Below are 21,963 nucleotides of genomic sequence, written 5' to 3'. Positions count from 1 at the left end.
TTTTTGGTATTATGACCTCATTTGTGCTCTCTTAGAGTCTGCACTGTTATTCTTTCTCTACCTTCTAATTTTAATATTCACTCATTAAACTCGAATCTGTCCTTTCTCTCTTCCAATATTCCTTTTGTCTTCCTTAGGTATATTGCACAAGCATTTCTAGTGGAGTTTTATTTAACTACTATTCAAGTGCAAACTCTATTGGAAATTGTGAAATCTCTGGAATAAAAACTGCCCAAAATATTTTTTTCTCCTACCTTTTCTTAAGATATAAAAAATTTTTTGATCATGATTACTAAAATGCCTCTTAAGAAAACAAGTAATTTTTTGGTCAAGTTTTTACTTACACAGAGTCAGCAAATGGGGCTAATAGAAACCCACTTCCCATAAAATAAAAAATCAGGCACTTAATTGTCCTAATACAAGAATGTAAAGGAAGATGACTGACCTTAGGAATGTAGAACTGTCTGAACTTGGTGTCCTGAGTCACAGCATGAGGCAGATTAGAGGGGATGAGATTGATGTACCTCTGGACCTCATGCACCACGGCATCTGTGTAAGGCATCTGGGCCCTGTCGTTCATGCAGGGGACCCGGTCCCGGCCCACCACTCTGTCAATTTCCTCGTGAATTTTACCTGCATGAAACAAGTGTCACTCATGAGCCATCCAGATGAAATCCTGAAATGTCATCTGAAACTGGGCTACAGGGGTCCAGAAACTCAAGTCTACAAATTCACAAAGGAAAGAATTCCCTCCTATAAGTCATGCTGTTTGAAACTGTGGTAGGAACATGTTTGATTTGGCTGAAATTGCCCATAATGCAGGATGTGCCCAGGACCCCCCATGAGATGATCCTGTTAGCCTGAATCCTTCACTTGTTCTTTATGAGAACTAAAAGGGCAGGGTTACAACCATTCAGTTCCACACAGATATTTGCAAGCTATAATGCGGACAATTCTGACTCCGGAAGACCATCTAAGATGTCACTAGCAACCAGTATCCTGAACATTTATGAGAAGTGGTGGGAAAGATACTTACTAAGTGTACTAGACAATCAGCTAGAAACCTGTTCCTCTCAACAACACTCTAGGGTAGGTTTTAATCTTGTTTTTTAAAAAACATTTTATTTACTTATTTGAAAGAGAAAGAGGGTGAGCATGGGCAGAGGGAGAAGCAGGCTCCCCGTGAAGCAGGGACCCCAACTGGGGTCATGAGCAGGACCCTGGGATCATGACCTGAGCTGAAAGCAGACACTTGACCTACTGAGCTACCCAGGTGCCCAAATATTCTTGTTTTTAAGAGGAAACAACTACAATTCAGAGATATCAAGTGACCTCATGGAGGCTATCCTATTGTGGAGCCAGGATGGAAACCAAGACTGTTTTACTGTAATCACACAATGCTTTTGGAACAAAACTTTCTAAGCGAAGAAAGTATTGATTTCCTTAAAGCTCTCAAGAGACAGCTATTCTAATTTCATGAAATAGCTCCAGAGAACCACAGAAGCACTAGAGAGGGGCCCTCAGCTCTCACTTTGTGTTGCTTTGTACCAAGAGGGAGACTGAACTGAGAATGCACGTTTGTCCTGAGCCACACAGCCAATGTGCGGCACATGTGCAACAGGCGTGTCACGTGCCGACCCTTGTGTGTGAAATGAGGTTTGAGATTCAGAAACTAATTCCTTCCTCTTTCACTGATCAAAAAATTATTTATGTCATTTGATATCATCTTCATTGTGATTAAATATTTCAGTTTATTTATTGCCTGCTTGTATAAGGCAATATATACAGGGGTTTCCAAGGACATATCAAAATTTGGGAATAATGATCAAAAGTTGGGCAGCCCAGGTGACTCGGTGGTTTAGCGCCGCCTTCAGCCCAGGCGTGATCCTGGAGACCCGGGATCGAGTCCCACGTCGGGCTCCCTGCATGGAACCGGCTTCTCCCTCTGCCTGTGTCTCTGCCTCTCTCTCTCTGTGTCTCTCATGTCTCAATAAAATCTTTTAAAAAATGATCAAAAGTTATTTTAGTTATTCATTGCTATTAACATAGCAATTCAATTTCTAAAAATTTATCCTAAGGCCATGATCAAAGGCATATAAAATTTTTGGTACAATGATCTTTTTCAAATTATGTGTCATAGCAAAAAATGTAAAACAATTGAAATTCTCACAAATAATGAATTAGTTAAATTATAGTATGCTTCAGTATGAATAATTACATGCTAATTTAAAATAATATTTTATAAGAATTCCTAATAATGTGTAAACAAGCCCATGATGTATTACTAAGTGAAAAAATAAGGTTCAATACAGTAAAATTCTGATTGTTTGTGAAATGTGCATGTGCACACAGAAAGAGGGTTAGGAAGGAGACTGTCGGGACCCCTGGGTGGCTCAGCGGTTAAGCCTTTGCCTTTGGCTCAGGGCATGATCCTGGGGTCCTGGGATGGAGTCCCACATCGGGATCCCTGTGAGGAGCCTGCTTCTCCCTCTGCCTATGTCTCTGCCTCTCTGTGTCTCTCACAAATAAATATAAAATATTTTTTAAAAAAAGAAGGAAGGAGGGATCCCTGGGTGGCGCAGCGGTTTGGCGCCTGCCTTTGGCCCAGGGCGCGATCCTGGAGACCCGGGATCGAGTCCCACGTCGGGCTCCCGGTGCATGGAGCCTGCTTCTCCCTCTGCCTGTGTCTCTGCCTCTCTCTCTCTGTGTGACTATCATAAATAAATTTAAAAAAAAATTAAAAAAAAATAAATAAATAAAAATAAAAAAAGAAGGAAGGAGACTGTCCAATGCAAATATACACTTATATCTGAATGATAGAACTACTTAGTGAATTTTTAAAAATTTGTCTACGTAATTTTCTGTATTTTCCAATTTTTATAGGATGGACCTGTGTTAATTAACTTTTAAATCAGGGAAAGCTAGTACATGAAAAAATTACATGGAAGAAATAACTGTTGAAGAGTTTGGATGCCATCTTCTTCCCCGTGTTGCCCCCACGCCAGCCCAAATGCTCACTCACCCTCCACCTCAGGGTGCTTCAGCAGGATCAGCAGCGCCAGCCGCAGGGTGTTTGTGACTGTCTCAGTGCCAGCACTGAACAGATTTAAGCCAACAGCTACTAGGTTCTCCAAGTTAAATTCAGAATATGGATTGTGTTTTTCCTGTAGATAATGGAGTGATCAGTACATGATTTCTTTTTTTTTTTTTTCAGTACATGATTTCATAAGTTCCCTACTAGGTACAGACAGATGCAGGTTAGAAATGGTAATAAGCCCTTAGGAAGTTGAATATTTACTGTGTATACGAATGGTTATTTTTATGTCTTTTTTTTGCCAAGTGATTTTCATTTGATACGTAATTTGTAATCAGCAAAGAAATTATTTCTAAAATTTTGCATAGTGGAAAATATATCTTAGGATGTTTCACTTTTGACAGCCTTGAACGTAAAAACAACAGGACCTGCTTGTGTATAAACACATGCTCATGACACACCTGTTCGTGTGCATGGACTCACACACAGATAGACAAGCATACTCACAGTATCCCCCAAGGCACTTATCATCTGTCCAGGTGGGCTCTGTCCAGGCATTAGAATAAGGTGACCTGAGCCCCCAAAGTATTGATGGCAGCAACTGTCACTCTGCATATCAGCCAGTTTGCCCACAGTTGTAGGATCAGCCAATGAGCTCCTTAGGGCAAACAGTGGCACTTGGGCCACTTTGCCAACAGGTGCACATACTCAGCCATCCATCAGTTAATGAGGGAAGGGTATGCGCTCCACATGTGAACAAGAAGGTTGGAAAACACACAGCAGAGGCCCAGAGGCTTCCAGACAGGGATTGGTTGACAGGCCTGGACCTGAGTGCCTGGAACCCAGAAGAACACATCTGTGCTCCAAGGGCCACACAGCCGCCACACGTACCTCCTCCATCCTGTCGAGGAAGCAGTCAGTGTAGTCCCGGGGCTGCTCAGGCTTCAGAGTCTCTTGATGCTGCGCCACTCTCTCCAAAATTAAATTTTTTATATTCTGAATGTTTTTAAAAAATTTCTGGTGTCTCCCAGGAAGATAGTGAATGAATGATGGCCACAAATTGTAGAGCTGTAAGGAAAAGCCATATCCCCATTCCATCACCAGGAATCAAACACTAAGAGAGGGTTGTGTGGTCTTGAAGCATCTGTTCCAGGGGACCCTACCCTCTGCAGCCCCTTCTCGTTTCTGGATGAAGGATCTCAGGGTGGGCTCCTGCCTGCATTAGCAAGAGCCTGGGAAGCTTGAGGGCATCTCAGAAGAGACATACTGGCACAGGAAAGCCTGACTGCCCCTTATGGGCCCTCAGCTGTGTTCTGTCTCCCCATCTACACCCCGCACTGCTGCCTCCCTGCTGCCCAGGCTGGGACTCTGCACTCTGCTCACCCCTGGGACCAACGGCAGGCAATCCCACAACCAGGGACCATTGACTTCACCTGTGTCCAGAAAGAGCTTGCTATGGAAATGTTTTCATTCAGCAACATAATCAACTGCTGCAATTCCTTGTCTTGGTAGTCAAAGTGCTCATTAAAGAGGATGGAGAAGATCATGTTGCAAGGAGCACAAGCAAAGATGAAGGTAGGGTCTACGGGCTGAGCTGATAAGAGGGAAGATTACAAATATCAAGGAAAACTTTCATGAATGGTCTACACTTTCCAAATAGAAAACAGGGAAGGTGGTCCCAGCGGTGTAGTGCTGGGCTCAGGGAAGCAAGGGGAGGTGGCCCTAACTTCCCCCAAATATCTGGCTGGCAGTGCATGCCGACCAACCCTGTGTGTGAGAGAGGGCCTGCATCAGGTGCTGGGCTTCCTCCTGGATGCGGTCCTCAATGCTCCTCTTCCCCATCCCAAAGTTCCGCAGGGTCATGAGGGTAAACCGACGCATTTGCTTCCACCGCTCACCATGGCTGAACACAACTCCTGAGGGGAGAACCAAGGACAGGAGTCTGGTCACCAGAGGGCAGGCAGAGGGGCCCTGGAACATGATGGACACTTGATACTATGGGGCTTCCTTGAGAACTTTCAGAGGACCAGAGCATCATCAACTTTTCCTTTTCTACCCCAGGCTGATGCTAGAAAGTAGATTTTTTAGAGTCCACAGAATGTCAGTTCTTCCTGGAGGCAGCTCATCTGAAGGGCTTTACTCTCAGACTCATCCCAGTTTGGCTCTTGTCAAAAACCCAGTTGTCTGCTTCTCTCCCTTTGTCCTATAGGAAAGTGCCACATCCAGCTGTACAAATCTGAAGTCAGTTCTGCCACAGGATTGTCAGGAAATACCAGCATGAGAGGACATGAGCTCACACTAGTTACCCATATCCATCAATGGGGGCAACAAAGATATTTCTGATAATTCCAGGAATTCTAATTAATGTCTTAGACCAATTCAATAGGATCTTGGCACTATGACCAAAACAAAGTAGTAAAAAGAGGCAGCCAGGACAGAAGAGAGTTTGTAAGAATTAAAAACTTACAGCATCTTTTCTTCTTCTGACAATGATTCAGTGGGCTAGGTGATTCTAATCAATCCCTCCTGCTGATATAAGATAGAGGTGCTACATAAACATATGTATGGTTCATAAGGACCAGTAGGAAAACAGTGCGGAGCCAACAAGGGAATGAGGAATTGTGGGGGTTGCTTTCCAATAGAAGCACAAGTGAGAGACAAAAACCAAGCAGAGCTGTTGAACACTGGGAAGGTCCTAGAAGCAAGAGTCAAGCCTGCCAAGGAGAGCATCTTCGGTAAACATCTGGGGCTGCACCCAGGAGTGAGGGTGACCTGGAGATAGATCAACCCAACAGGTCCACAGCCCAGCTTGAAGCCACCTGCTGGTGCAGGGCTAGGGTGCCCCTGGTGCTGCTGCCCTACCTGCTTCAAGGAAGCAGTAAATCTTCTCTGTTCGAAGATGCCATTACTCAAGCCTGAAATTATCCGTGCAATTTTTAAGATAAGTTGTCTGGAACCTAATACAAAATTAGTAGGCATCCCAATAGATGAGCACAGCCACCAAAGTGCAGGTCATAGAGACCGGCTGGAGCTCCATCTGGTGGCAAAATCAGAGACGTTATTAACTCTGAGTAGGTCAGTGTTAAAAACATGATCAAGAATTTGTTAGAGATTGAAAACAAATCATAGAACATCAAGTTTTCAAACTGAAAAATAGAATAACTAAAGTTAATACTCACATTTACACACAACTGAAGAGAGAAATTGTGAGCTGGAAACTTAGAAGAAAACAGGTCAAACAACAGAAGGTAAAGATACTGAAAATCCTGAAAGAATTTAAGAAAGTTTTCAGATAACATGTATGATTGGTGAGTAGCAGGGAAAGAATATTATGGAAGAAATGCTTGTCTGTATGATGACAGAACTTTCTCAAACTAACACACGTACTTTAAAAATGCAGAAACCAGGAGGAGGCAAGATGGCAGAGAGTAGGGGTCCTTGTTTCATCTGGTCTGTTTAGCTAGATAACTATCAAACCATCCTGAACACCTATGGATTCAACCTGAGATGTAAAGGAAGAATGGCTGGAACTCTACAAATGGAAAAGTGATCACTTTTTGCAAAGTAGAGCACGGAGAAGAGAGACGGAGGGGACATATGGGAAGATAAATGATGGGGGAGGGAGTCTGTATAAGCTGGCTACAGGATAGAGCAGCTGATAGAGACCTGGAGCTCAAAATCAGGACCTTTAGACATCTGCTCCTGTGAGACAATTCCTTGCCTGAAAGGTGCTCAGTGGTGAAGTGGGGCAGAATCACAGCAGAGATGGTAGGGTCTCAAGAGGGAACCCCAGAAAGGACAGAGGTTCATGAGTCAGCAGAGTTCCCCAGCATTGGAGCAGGAAGTGGGTTGAGGTCAACTCAGTTTGCCATAAACTAAGAACTAAGGCCAGATTGGATGACCACTGTTCATGCTGGGTCCCTGCAAAGGCCCGGAATGAAGCGAACCTTGGCCTTCTTCTGGGAGAGACAACTATGCACTCTACCAGGCAAACGCCATCTGTGCCAGGGCCCGGTGACGGACAGAAATGGGGCAACCCTCTGCTTCCTCAGGGAGAGGCTGAGTTGTGTGCACAAAGCTGCTGAAAGCTTTCCCTGCCCGGGCCACAAAAGAAAGAACCAGAGGTAATACTCTCTGTCACAGATCTAAAGGATATGGATTTCAGTAAAATGTCAGAGATGGAATTCAGGATAACAATTAGAAAGTTACTAGTTGGGTTTGAAAAATGCATAGAGACTCTAGAGAATATACTAGTGCAGAAATGAGATCTAATCAAGCCAAAATTATAAATACTCTAACTGTAATGCAATCTAAACTGAATGCTCTAACAATTAGGGAGAGTGAGGAAGAAGAGAAAGTAACATAGAAGACAAGCCTACTTTCTTTTCTAAGAAAGAAACCAAGGGTAAGAGAGAAAAACAACCAAATAGCTCATGAGGAGAGCCTCTGAGAGATAAGTGGTGCCAAAGAAAAAGAACGTCAGAATTATTGGAATGCAGAGAGAGAGAGAGAGAGAGAGAGAGAGAGAGAGAGAGAGAACCAGAAGGTATATTTGAGCAAATCATAGCTGAGAACTTCTCTAATCTGGGGAAGGAAACAGGCATTCATATCCAAGACATAGAGAGGACCCCTCCCAAAATCAACAAAAATAGATCAACACCCTGGGATATAATAATGAAAACTTCAGAGGTAAAGAGAAAATCCTGAAAGCAGCTCAAGATGAGAGATTCCTAACATACAGAGGGAGAAATATTAGATTGGCAGAGATGTCTCCACAGAGACCAGGCAGGCCAGAAAGGGCTGGCATGATATATTCAGGGTCCTAAATGAGAAAAACATGCAGCCAAGAATACTTCATCCAGCAAGGCTATCATTCAGAATAGAAGGAGAGATAAAGAGCTTCCAGGATAGACAGAAACCGAAAGAATATGTGACCACCAAATCCACTCTGCAAGAAATATTAAGGGGGACCCTGTAAGGGAAGCGAAAGCCTAAGAGTGACATGGACCAGAAAGAAACAGACAATCTGCATAAATAGGGACATTACAAGTAATACAATGGCTCTAAATTCATATCTTTCAATAGTTACTCTGAATGTAAATGGCTAATTCTCCAGTTAAAAGACACAGGGTATCAGATTGGATTTTAAAAGCAAGATCCATCCATATGCTGTATACTAGAGACTCATTTTATTTATTTTTTATTTTTTTTAAATTTTTTATTTATTTATGATAGTCACAGAGAGAGAGAGAGAGGCAGAGACACAGGCGGAGGGAGAAGCAGGCTCCTTGCACCGGGAGCCTGATGTGGGATTCGATCCCGGGTCTCCAGGATCGCGCCCTGGGCCAAAGGCAGGCGCCAAACCGCTGCGCCACCCAGGGATCCCCTAGAGACTCATTTTAGACCTAATGAGACCTTCAGACTGAAAATAAGGGGGTGGAGAACCATTTGCCATGCAAGTGGACCTCAAAAGAAAGCTAGGGTAGCAATCCTCACTTCAGATAAATTGTATTTCAAACCAAAGACTATAGTAAGAGATGAAGAAGAATGCTATATCATTTTAAAGGGTCTATCCAATAAAAATATAATATCTAACAATTATAAATATAGGAGCAGCCAATTATATCAACCAATTAATAACCAAAGTAAAGAAACATATAGATAATAATACATTGACAGTAGGGGACTTCAGCACCCCACTCACAGCAATGGACAGATCATCAGCAGAAGAGCAAGAAGAAACAGGGGCTTTGAATGACACACTGGGCCAGATGGACTTCACAGATATATACAGAACATTCTACCCTAAAGCAACAGAATACATAATTTTCTCAACAGAACATATAACTTTCTCCAGAATAGATTTACCGGGTTACAGATTAGGTCTCAACTGGTACCAAAAGATTGGGATTATTCCTTGCATATTTTCAGGCCACAACGCTTTGAAACTTGAAACCAATCATAAGAAATTTGGAAGAAACTCAAACACTTGGGCGTTAAAGAGCATCCTAGTGAATGAATGGGTCAACCAGAAGAACAGTAAAACAGATCAGAAATTAGGAGCTGGTTCTTTAAAATAATTAATAAGATAAATAAACCCCTGCCCAGACTTATCAAAAATAAAAGAGAAAGGACTTAAATTAATAAAATCTTGAATGAAATAGGAGAGCTCATGATCAACACCAAGGAAATACAAACAATTTTAAGAACATATTATGAAAAAAGAACATATTATGAGCAACTACATGCCAACAAATTAAGCAAATGGGAAAAATAGATACATTCCTGGAAACCTATAAATTATCAAAACTGAAACAGGAAATAATATAAAACCTTAACAGACCAATAACCAGCAAGGAAATTGAAGCAGTCATCAAAAACCTCCCCCCCCCAAAAAAAAACTCCCAAAAAACAAGAGTCCAGGGCTAGTTGGCTTCCCAGAGGAACTCTACCAAACCTTTCGAGAATTAACAGTACTAAAAAAAAAAAAGAATTAATAGTACTTATTCTATTGAATCTGTTTCAAAAAATACAAATGGAAGGAAAACTTCCAAACTTGTTCTATGAGGCCAGCAATACCTTGATCCCCAAAACAGATGAAGACCCTATCAAAAAGAAGAATTACAGACCAATATCCCTGATGAACATAAATGTCAAAATACTAACCAAAATACCATTAATAGTTTCCAACAGTACACTAAGAAGATTATTCACCACGACCAAATGGGATTTATCCCTGGGATGCAAGGCTGGTTCAACATTCACAAATCAATAACATGATAGAACATTAATAAGAGAAAAGCCAAGTACCATATGATCCTCTTGATTGATGCAGAAAAATCATTTAGCAATAGACACCATCCTTTCTTGATTAAAACTCTTCAAAGAGTAGGGATAGATGGAACATACCTTAATATCATAAAAGCCATCTACAAAAACCCCACAGGGAATATCATGCTCAATGAGGGAAAAACAGAGCTTTTCCTCTAAGGTCAGGAACACAACAGGGATGTCCACTCTCACCACTGCTATTCAACATAGTACTAGAAGTCCTAGCCTCAGCAATCAGACAGCAAAAAGGAAAAAAAAGGCATTCAAATTGGTGAAGAAGAAGTCAAACTCTCACTCTTTGCGGATGACAGGTTATTGTATATAGAAAATCCAAAATATTCCACCCTAAAATTTCTAGAACTCATATAGGAATTCAGCAATGTGGCAGGATACAAAGTCAATGCACGGAAATCAGTGGCATATCTACACACTAGCAATGAGACTGAAGAAAGAGAAATTAAGGAACTGATCCCATTTACAATTGCACCCAAAAGCATAAGATACCTAGCAATAAACCTAACCAAAGAGGTAAAGGATCTGTACTCTAAAAATTACAGAACACTGAAAGAAATTGAGGAAGACATAAAGAGATGGGAAAACATTCCATGCTTATGGGTTGGAAGAACAAATATTGTGAAAATGTCATGCTACCCAGAGCAGTCTACACAATCAATGCAACCCCTATCAAAATACCATGGACTTTCTTCACAGAGTTGGAACAAATAATCCTAAGATTTGCATGGAACCAGAAAAGACCCCAAATAGCCAGGGGAATGTTGGGGGGAGGAACAGCCAAAGCTGGGGTCATCACAATGCCTGACTTCAAGCTATATTACAAAGCTGTGATCATCAAAACAGCGTGGCACTGGTACAAAACAGACACATGGATCAATGGAACAGAATAGAGAACCCAGACATAGACCTTCACGTCTATGGTCAACTAATATTCCACAAAGCAGGAAAGACCATCCACTGTAAAAAAGACAGTCTCTTCAAGAAATGGTGCTGGGAAAATTGGAGAGTCACATGCAGAAGAACGAAACTGGACCATTCTCTTACACCAGACACAAAGATAAATTCAAAATGGTTGAAATATCTAAATGTGAGACAGTAATCCATCAAAATCTTAGGGGATAGCATAGGCAGCAACCTTTTTGACCTCGGCTGCAGCAACTTCTACAAGACACATCTCTAAAGGCAAGGGAAACAAAGGCAAAAATGAACTATTGCAACTTCATCAAGATAAAAAAAAACTTCTGCACAGCAAAGGGTTGACAAAACTAAAAGGCAACCTACAGAATGGAAGAAGATATTTGGAAATGACACATCAGATAAAGGGCTGGTATCCAAGATCTATAAAAGAACTTCTTAAACTCAACATCCAAGACACAAACAATCCAGTCAGTAATGGGCAGAAGACGTGAACAGACATTTCTCCAGAGAAGACCCTCACATGGCCCCCAAGCACATGAGAACATGCTCCACATCCCTGGCCATCAGGGAAATACAGATCAAACCCACACTGAGATCCCACCTCACCCCAGTGAGAATGGGGAAGATTAACAAGACAGGAAACCACACATGTTGGAGAGGATGTGGAGGAAGGGGACCCTCCTGCACTGTTGGTGGGAACGTGACCTGGTGCAGCCCCTCTGGAAAACTGTGTGGAGGTTCCTCAAAGAGGTAAAAATAGACCTGCCCTACGACCCGGCAATTGCACTGCTTGGGATTTACCCCAAAGATACTGATGTAATGAAATGCTGGGACACCTGCACCCCAGAGTTCACAGCAGCAGTGTCCACAGTAGCCACACTGCGGGAGGAGCCTCGGTGTCCTTCAAAGGCGATGGATAGAGATGATGCGGTCTATATACACAATAGAATATTATTCAACCATCAGGAAGGATGAAATCTAACCATTTACATCATCGTGGATGGAACTGGAGGGTATTATGCTGAGTGAAATAAGTCAATCGGAGAAGGACAATTATATGGTTTCACTCATATGTGGGATTTAAGAAAGAAAACAGAGGATCATAGGGGAAAGGAGGGAAAACTGAATGGGGAAATCAGAGAGGAAGGCAAACCATGAGAGACTCTTGACTTTGGGAAAAAACTGAGGTTTCGCTGGAAGGGCTGGGGTGGGGGGATGGGGTACCTGGGTGACCGGCATCAAGGAGGGCACATGATGTTAGATAACAAGTGATGAATTACTGAACACTACATATGAAAATAATGATGTACTATACGTCAGGAAATTGTATTTAAATTGTAAAAATGCAGAAACAGGATACATACAAACAAAACCATCGAAGGGGGATAAATACACACCATGCTCTAAAGGATGACACTATGAACCGTAATTTTGCACAAAAATAATAGACACCAGATACAAGGAATGGCATCTTTAAAAGAATGAGAAGAAATCGCCACTAACCAAAATGCTGATTCAGTTGAAACCTCTTTCAAAAATGAAGATAAAATTAAGGCAGGTTGAGGCAAATGTAATCAGAAAGAATTTGTCATGGAAGACTGCAGTAAATAAATATTAAAGGATGTATTTTAGGCAGAAGTAACTTGATTCCAATAGTTCACAGGACCCTTGTTGTTCGTTTTTTGGAAACAGATCCAGGAATAAAATGACTCGCCGTAGCTGGTGTAGTTTCTGCCTAAGTAGATACAGACCCACGACAGCAGGAGACGTGTTCAGGTGTGTTCCCAGCAGCAGCATGGGCCATGACCCCCAACCCAATGTCCACTAACAGTGGAAAAGATAAATGATGTCCAAACGGTGGAGCGCCGCACAGCGACAGAGCTGGCCTGAGCACGGCAACCCCCACATGCAGGCAGCGCAGAAGCACACTTCCGAAGGGAAGAGCCCGGATCCTACAGAGTAACTACTGTATATGCCATGTCTATACAGCTCTAAAGTAGGAAAATTGAACTATGGTGTTCAGTGTCAGGGTATGTGTTAACTGGGGAAAGGCGGAGTAATGTGTTTGGGGGGAAGGCAAGCGGGGACTCCATGGTCTGGGGTGTTTGCTCCTTCATCTGAGTGGTGGCCCCACAGGTGGGCAGCACAGGTGCCCACTGAACTATACGATTGCGACTTTGTACTAACCCCAGGAAAGGTGGTAACAACTGTTATATTAAATGGTTCAAGCACTCTCCAAGTAACAGACACAAGGCTTAAGACTAAGCTGGTGACCCAAGGGAGGGCAAGGAAATCTTTCCTACTACAGAAATAGGGACAGCAGGGGGGCGGGAGGGTCACTGGCACCCCCAGCCTTGGACGCAAAAGACGGTATCCATTCCAGATCTTCTGCTCACCAGCCACCAGTCAGCCACGAAGGCAGGAGGACACCCCTGGGTATGAGGACTCAGAAAACACCCCCACGCCTCCTCGCTCACTCTAGGGCGGTGCCTCACGAAGCACAAAGGGAGAACCGAGATGGGCCTCTGCTCCCTGTGCTCTTGCTCACTGCAGAGCCTTTCCTGGCCAACCCTCCCGTCCACAGAAAATCTAGCACGGTGCCTGCCATCCCCTGGCGCAGCAACTCTGCAAGCAATTAGACATTTCAGTCCTTGTGAAGATGAAGACCTGTCGCTCACACTTGCAGTAACTGGCACAAATCACTGTGTGATGCTGTACCATCCTAGGGCCCCCACCCCTTCAAAAAGCCACATATTCTGGAATAGGAGATGGAGGGGAATGGAAAGGGGGGAAGGGTACGTGGGTGGCATGGGCTGGGCAGAGCTGTGATGGAGTAACTGGGGTACCTGCCACCCCCCCAGCACCCCAGCCCCGGGAAGGGCTGTGAACCACAGCATCAGGCAGATCTGAGGCCCAGAGGGAAGGGGGCTGGCCCGCCTCTGGTTGGAGACATACCATATCCTCTGAGGGCATTATCCATGATGGGGAACTTCCCTCTGCCTCCAAAGTTGACCGCCTGGCCGCACAGGGCTTCCTTCAGAGCCTGGTATCCATGCAGCACGACGACCGGATGGGGGCCCAGGCGCAGTGAGTACACAGGGCCGTACTGCTCAGCCAGCTGGGGAGAGTGGCAAGGCACACCTGAGCAACTGGCCCGGCTCCTAGCTGCGCAGGCCCAGGTAGAAGAGAAGCAGCCCCGATGCATGGCCAGCACCCTCCCCTAGTGAACCCCGGCCAAGACTCGGGGCTGCAGGCCTGGCGGTGGGGTGAGTCATACTCCGGCCTCTTGAGCTCTTGTGCCTTTGCCCTAATCCCTTCCTTTACTGGAGGGAACAAACCACTTACTAAGTGTTGGACAAATCCTAGGTACTACACGGTGTCTCGACTGGGAAAAGACAGGGCCTGGCAGGAGAATTACTGTCTTTGATACGCTTTCTAGTGGGTGAGACGTGATGGTCAAGTCTGGACTCTGCTAGCGTGCAGACACGCAGAGGGAGACACCAGTGAGGATGGGGTGGAAGGCCGGGGCGTGGTCTCATCCTTGAGAGGACACTGGGGAACGTCTCCTTGGAAGGCAGCACTGTCACCACCAAGAAGGAAGGGAATGGCAGCCAGGTGGGGATCTGCAAGAACAGTATGTCCTGCAGAGGGATCCGCGAAGCCCTGAGGATCGCGGGTGCCTGGGGTGGGAAGGATTGAGGAGGCCAGTGGCCACAGAGGGCGGCGGAGGGCAGGAGGGTGTGCAAGGTGGGGTGGGGGTTAGAGGGTGGGGGGAGTGGAAGGGCCAGGTCCTATGAGGGGCACAAGCTGCTGAGGGGGGTGGGCCACCTCCTCCAGGGCCTCCCTGCCTGGAGTGGGAACGGAATGGAAGGAGGCCATCTGTGGGCAGGACGCTGTTGAATTGATCCAGGTAGAAAGAGAACGCTGGGTTCCCCGTATCTTCCCAAGGTAGAGAGAGGGGTTTGCTGGTGGCTGGGATGTGGTGGGAGGGGGGAGTCGGGGTGACTGAGAATACAAGCACCCCTTCCAGACACAGAAGGCAGGAGAGGCGGCAGGGGCAGAGGTGCAGCTTCGTGCCGGTCAGGGCAGTGCCCGTGAGTTCCGTGGTGCGAGGGCTGAGAGCTCTGGGCTGCAGGACAGTCTGTCCGAGAGCTGGGTTTTCTCAGAGAGATGGGCATGACAATGACATGGCGGTGGGAGGGGACGCTGCTGGAGGGTTGAAGAAATAGGAGCAGGCAGGAAAGAGTCGCTTAGGAGAGTGGGTGGAGGGGAGGAGCGGACATCCGGGGGCTGTGGGCAGCATGAAGGGGCTCCGAGAGCTTAGGGACCCATGTGTAGGGCCACCTGAGTCCTCCCGAGCCTGGCCCTGCAGAGGTGCAGACTCTGGGCAGGGAGAGGGGACCACAGCTGATTGCCAGGGAGAGAAGCACATGACTAGGCATGGAATGCCAGCCGGGCTAGGACAGGAAGGTGCCCACGTGGGCATTGGGGAAAGTGGAGACGAAGGACTCCATGAGGGCCCTGCAGAAGCTTCTAGAGGCAGTCTAGGACACACCCACCCACCTCTGCGTCCCTCACTCAAGTCAGAATCCACTGCTGTCTGAGGATCCTGATTCCCCAACAGCCCTCCTAGCCTTTCCTGAGTGGATGCCCGTGATCCTGGCATCTGAGACTACACGGCATTGGGCTGACACAGGACAGGGCAGTGGGACCAACGTGCTGGCAGGTCACGATGGTGCGATCCCAAGGTACAGCTGGAAAGCCAGATGGATGGGGGCACATTGAGTCACAACGATGGGGTACAGATTGGGCAATGACCGCGCTGTGCCGCGGACACGCTCCTCACTCAACAGGTGCTCCGTATGTTATGGTCACATGTCAGAGTCCAGCTGGAAGGGCCTTCTCTAGGGAGAGACCTGTCGGGGGGCCTCAGAGGCCGTTAGTTAAAATGGAGCCATTCTTGAGGGGTCACCATTCCTGCTCTCCTCAAAAGGATGGAACGAACAGGAAGTAGGAAGGAATCAACACCCGCCCCGGTGTTAGCTGGCCATACCTGAGAGGCCTTACCCTGGAGAGAGAGGTGGGCAGGTCCCAGAGGTTCACCTGCAGGATGTTCCCAATGATGGGAAGAGGAGGCGGGCCTGGTGGGAGCAAACGCCCGCGAGTGCCTCCTCTTCTCCACACAAAGATGAACAGCAGGAAAGCCACACAACCCACCAGGAGGGTGGGCAGACCGAGCAGAGCCATGTCACCGCCCCGTGTGGGCCGTGGGGCTGGCACTCGGACTGTCAGCCACTCGTGGTGTCAGCTGTTGAAGACAGTGTGTTGTGATTGCAAACCAAGTGTACAGGAGCCCCACACACTCCCTTGAGCCTGTTTAGAAATGTGACGGGTTTGGCATCTTTGAAGTCACTTAGTTCAGAGTCTATATACTGTCGCCAGCAGGGTTCCCCTTGTCCCTTTGTTTCCCGCCCCCACCACCAACCTAGTCGTCAGTTTGGCTCTTCTCCCAGGATAGGAAGGGAGAATTTGGGCGTCTCTTGCTCCAGCATATACAGAGCTGGCGGTGGAAGAGGGTCTTTAACTGGATCCCCTCGCCCCCTCCTCTTCCCAACCACCTCTCATCCCATCTTCTCCCTCCTGGGCATTGGTGGTGTCCCCACATGTGGCACCTCCTCCCTTCCCACTGAGCCCCTGCATCACCCCTTCCCTGTTCAGTCCATTTAGGACAAAGTTGTCAGAATCTCCCTGAAAGGCATAGATCAGGCAGGTCATTCACCCGCTGAGAAACCCTCAGTGGGTCCCCGGGATTTACCTAAGGGTAAAGCCTAAAAGCCTTAGAAAGACCTCCGAGACCCCCTAGCTTGCGGCCTTGCCTTCCTGCCCTGTGGGGACTCCGAGCGCCCAGCTCCAGGAACAGCCCACAGTGTGGCCTCCGGGCATCTCCCCTGCCCTTCCCTCGGCCTGCGATGATGCCCCTCCTGCCTCTTCTGGGGACTCACCTGCACCTTCAGCCCCAGGCTCTCCTCACGCTCCCCACGCAGACCTCCTCTCATGTCTTAGGTGGTGATTGTACATTAACTTCGATGACTTGCTGTATTTGGACAGAAACCATGGAATTGAGGACAGTGAGCGAACTGTCCACTTACCCTTGGCCCCTGGGATGGGGTCCAGCTGCCCACACCTCCACTAGGCAGGTGCGTTTCATAACCGTCCCGGCGTCCTCCATCTCAGGCACCTTCCACACTTGCCTAACTATTCCTTCTCTCCATCCCACGGTGGGCTGCCTCCTCATTTCCACTGGCACTTACTTAGTTATCCACAAGATTAAACAATTAGTATTCTTTAGGTTTACAGGCTATTTGTAATATTTGAACTGTTATTTGCCCATTTTTCTAACAAGATGTTTGCCTTATTGCTTTTTCAAGATCTCTATGATATAGTCAATTTTCCAAAAAGGCAGTAGCATCTTCATCTGCCCAAATAATATGCACATTAACTTAGTGAACGTGTTCCCCAAATTAGGTGTCAGTTTGTCAAATTTCATGTCAGGATATTCAAGACAATGTCTTACATGAGAAGTAATGATGAGCTATTCCTTTTCTGGCATTACAAATTAAAGTTCATTTTTTAAGTAAATCCTCATTTTCACTGGGGAAACAATACACAGGTATGTGAAGAAAGTCACTACCCCCCCCCCCACCTCTCCTCCAGACTCACTCCCGCCAAGTCCCTGGGTCGGCAGCCAGCCACGCATTGCTCCTTTTGCCTGCACGTTTGGGTGCCTGCACGTGGGGTGGGGGAGCCAGTGCTGCTGGCCTTGCCAGGATCCTGGGGGCTCACTTGGTTAAGTATCTGCCTTCGGCTCAGGTCATGATCTCAGGGTCCTGAGATCGAGTCCCTCATAGAGACCTGCATGGGGTTCCCTGCTCAGCGGGGAGTCTGCTTCTCCCTCTGCCCGCTGCTCCCCCCATTTGTTCTCTCTCTCTCTCTCTGTCAGAACAAAAAAGAGTCTTGCCATCTGCTCTTCTACTTGTTTTTTGTTTTAAAGATTTTTGGGGGGGATCCCTGGGTGGCTCAGTGGTTTAGTACCTGTCTTTGGCCCAGGGTGTGATCCTGGAGACCCAGGATCGAGTCCCACATCGGGCTCCCTGCATGGAGCCTGCTTCTCCCGCTGCCTGTGTCTGTGCTTCTCTCTCTCTGTGTGTGTGTGTGTGTGTGTGTGTGTGTGTGTGTGTGTCTCATGAATAAATAAATACAATCTTTTAAAATAAAAGTCTAAAAAAATTATTTATTTATTTATTTATTTATTTATTTATTTATTTATTTCAGAGAAAGCACGAGCTCACTTGAGGGAGAGGGAGAAGAAGGCTCCCACTGAGCAAGGAGCCCGACTTGGGGCTCAGTCCCAGGACCCTGAGATCATGACCCGAGCCAAAAGCAGACACTTAACTAACTGCGTCACCCAGGTGCCCCTGGCCTACTTGGTTTTTATTCTCTCAGCAGCTATTCCTTGGGCATCCTCTTTGAGATAATAGATGTGGCTCCTGATCATTCCTTTTAATGCTGCACAATATTCCGTGGTGGGATACATGATAAGATAAAGGAAATTTTCAACTTCTAATGTTTCTGGGCCTCAGGAAATTATACTTGAACATTAACCAATGTCAAAGCGACTCAGCAATGTCTCAAACCATGGCTCTATTTCTGGCCGGCACACTGTGTACATCTGTGTTGTTCAAAGTATAACTGAAAGGGGGCATTCCAAACACAAAGATAAACCAAAGGGAGAAAACTCTCTTTGTTCCCATAAAATTAAAGCCACACGCCCTGCGTCTTGTGTGGTTCGGCTCACACCTGAAGCCCAAGGTGAGGTCTGCGACTCTCTAAAGCATCCTTGGTCTGATGACTTCTAACTGTTGTACGGGAACGACACGCACAACCCTGCACCAATGTCCTCCCTGAGACCCTCTTCTCGTGGAGATCCTGTGCTCCAGGCAGCTGGCCTCACTCGGGCTCCCGTAAAACTCCTCCTCTTTTTAGGTTTCTTCATTTTTGCATCAACATACACTACACGCAATAAACCATTCCCCTGAGAAGGTATATTTGCGTCCTTTCCAGTTTTCCTGTTTGCTTTTTGCCCACAATTAAGGAGGCTGTCTTGAGGGTTCTTTCATGTAATTTTAATATTCTGTTGTTTCTGTGGTTCCCAAAACAGGAGCAGTGGGGTCGAAGGGTGTGTATCATGTTCCTTGGAGGAGGATTATTTCCACAGGACACACTCCCAACCTGGCGTCGCTGACCTCTGGTGGGACTCCTTGGGGACTCTGGCCACAGGCCAAGCATCCAGCCCAGTAGGTGGAGGTCACGGGGCTTCTGGCCCTCAGTTCTTTACCCCACGTTCATTCATGTGATGTCATCACATTCCTTGCTCTGTAGAATAACTCAAATACATCTTTTTTGGAACAAGCTTTTTTAAAAGATTTATTTATTTGGGGAGGGCAGAGGGAAAGGGAGAGAGAGTCTCCAGCAGACTCAGCCCTGGTGGGGGGCCTCATGTGCCTGGACCTGAAGATCCTGCGATCAGGACCTGAGCCAAAACCAAGAGTGGATGCTCAGCAACTGGCCCCCCAGGTGCCCCGGAATAAGTTTATTCTTCATCCCACAACACAAAATCACTGCTTTTAGTCTTTCTCCCACTTAAGAAAAGAATGATTGGCATGATTTAGGGACACCACAAGGAAACTTAAAGAGAGTTCTGTGTTTCTGGGTCTGGAACCAGGGCACTTGGTCCCAGCAGCCCTCGCAGGGGCAGCGGCGGTGGTTTCCTCTACCCTGACCAATGCGCTCTCTGTAAATAAAAGTGGACTTTATAACAAATATTTGTGTTTGGCAGAAACAACAGTTATGGACTTTGAGAGGGGTTGTGAAATTGGGGGGTGAACTCGTCTTGTGTGTGGGAAACAGGTGAGGCAACTCCAGCAAGTGTGAGCAAGAGGCTCCCAGGCCCCGCCCCCCAGCCCCTCTAGCCCCCCTAGCACCCCTCCTCCCCCAATGCCCCTCTTCTTCCTGCACCGCCGTGGTCCGAGCCCTCCTGGGACGCAGGTGCGCTGCTGGCAGAGCACCTGCTCCCAGGCCGGCAGGTGACCTCTGTCAGCTTTCCCTGGGCCGCGGGACCCTGACACACCCCCGGGAGAGGCGGAGAGCGCCTTCGTGCACCTGCCTCTGCTCTGTGCCGGGGAGCTGGTCCAAGATCAGGCCCCAACTTCCCTGGCAGGGAAGCGCCCCACCTGCGGCCTTCTGGTGCAGCCAGAGCTGAGCCACAGGCACTCAGCCACCCTCAGCCTCGGCCACGGGAACAGGTGCTCGCCCAGCCCGCTCCTGGCCTTCTTGTCTTCCAGCACCACACAGCACTGTGGAGGTACGGGGTTCTCTACCCCAAAGATCCCGAGGGGCTTCCTCCTGAGCCAGGCGCTCCCACCGCTGCTGCCCAAACACTGAAGGCCCCGTTGCCAAACTAGCAAGACCTTTGTGTTGGCTCCCACAGGGGCTTGAGCACTGGGCAGTTTTGCTTCAAGGGTGAGAACTTCATCATGTGGGAGTCCTGAACTGGGATGTCTCAACTCCTGAGAACTCACACCGGGGCTGTAACTGACCCCAATCAGGGAAGAGTGTGAGCAGTCCCTGAGAATGCCTGGTGTTCCCACCTACAAGAGAACAGTGTGGACAGCAGCTCTCACTTTGGACCACCCTCGCCAAGAGAAATCACTACTAGGTATGACAGTCCACTCGGTCCTTCCTTTGGGAAAGTCTTGGCAGAAAATTCACATTCAGTAGGTTTGCAGGTAAGCTGGGGATTGCATCAGGGCTCAGGGGCAGGTGAGCCCATGTGTCCTTGGGCCACAATGGCCTGACATAGGGGTTGGGTCTCCTGTGACCAATTACCATCCGCGCCCTCCGGGCTCACCAGTCAACTTCCACCATATCCCAGCTCAGGTCTCCAAGGCCGTGAAGGCAAGGGCTGAAGGCTCACAAGTCCCCTGGGTTCTTGTCAGGAACTTTATGCACCATCTGGCCCATCACTCTCACCCCACGCTCACACTTGCACACACTCCTGCTTCTCATCATGACCTGTACATGAGCCTGTTTCATGTCTCACACACATGCTTATACACAAACACATACTTCATTCATCATATACACACATACAACTTTCATGTCCCACACATGTACGTACTTGATTCATTATACACACACAAACACACATGCACATGTGTGTGTCCATATAACATGAACACAGGATCTTTCTCACTCTGATTCCTCCCCGCTCCTCTGATGGAGCATGCTATGGTCATCTGTGAGGCAGGAAATACCCCTGGTCGATGGCCTCACTCCCTGTGGGAACATTTGTGATTCTGAATTGGGCCTATCCAGTCACATTCCCCTAGTTTCTTTGAGACAATTGGACTCCTTTCCTAGTGGAGTTGCTGTACCTTGAATGGGTTAGCTTTGCTCTGGGCCAGTGGGGACACAGGCCATCTGCCTCCTTTTATTTCACCCCTACAGAACCTCAAAAAACTCCTCTCCAACTTAACAATATATTTGGTTTTAATTAAATCTGTCCTAAGATCAAGTTGTATTCTTCTTATAATGGAACTCTCTAGTTATTAAATATGTATCTTTGCTGATTGACAGCAGCTTCCAAGCCACGTTGATGCCCTGCCTCATGCAGGCCTGTGTGATCCTAGGTGCCTGAGCTCGCCAGAAAGCCTAGCAGCCCTGCTGCCAGGAAATATATAGCTGTAAATACTTCCAATAAAAAAAGGATTTCAAATCAACAACCTATATTTATACCGTAAGAAACTAGAAAAATAAGAACACACTAGATTCAATACTAACAGAGGAAGGGAATAATAAGGATTAGAGATAAATTACAGAGAGAATAGAAAAACGATATGAAAGATCTTTAAAACCAAGGGTTGCTTCTTTGAAAGACCAACAACTGACAAATCTTTAAGGTTGCTTTTTCTTTTTTTTTAAGATTTTATTTATTTATTCATGACAGACAAACAGACAGGCAGAGGGAGAAGCAGGCTCCACACAAAGAGCGTGATGTGGAACTTGATCTCCAGACTCTGGGATCATGCCCTGAGCTGAAAGCTGAT

At 46.8% G+C, this 21,963-nt stretch overlaps 1 protein-coding gene across 1 annotated transcript in view; it reads right to left on the bottom strand.

Moving 5' to 3' along the window:
* Window positions 1-21,963, bottom strand: part of LOC112928780 (cytochrome P450 2C23-like) — a 33,487-nt gene that overhangs the window by 5,900 nt on the left and 5,624 nt on the right. Inside the window, exons 2-9 of the mRNA XM_026010636.2 lie at window positions 16,801-16,892; window positions 15,866-16,106; window positions 13,754-13,916; window positions 4,801-4,950; window positions 4,468-4,628; window positions 3,926-4,102; window positions 3,023-3,164; window positions 446-633 (exon numbers count right to left, since the gene is read on the bottom strand). Of these exons, the coding sequence (XP_025866421.1) occupies window positions 446-633; window positions 3,023-3,164; window positions 3,926-4,102; window positions 4,468-4,628; window positions 4,801-4,950; window positions 13,754-13,916; window positions 15,866-16,045 (1,161 nt within the window). The 5' untranslated portion in view covers window positions 16,046-16,106; window positions 16,801-16,892. The remainder of the gene's footprint in view (window positions 1-445; window positions 634-3,022; window positions 3,165-3,925; window positions 4,103-4,467; window positions 4,629-4,800; window positions 4,951-13,753; window positions 13,917-15,865; window positions 16,107-16,800; window positions 16,893-21,963) is intronic.

The sequence above is a fragment of the Vulpes vulpes genome, chromosome 15 (assembly GCF_048418805.1).
Source record: "Vulpes vulpes isolate BD-2025 chromosome 15, VulVul3, whole genome shotgun sequence".
NCBI classification, from domain to species: domain Eukaryota; kingdom Metazoa; phylum Chordata; class Mammalia; order Carnivora; family Canidae; genus Vulpes; species Vulpes vulpes.
Note: the sequence above shows the minus strand (reverse complement) of the source record. Positions and strands in the feature narration are given on the sequence as shown.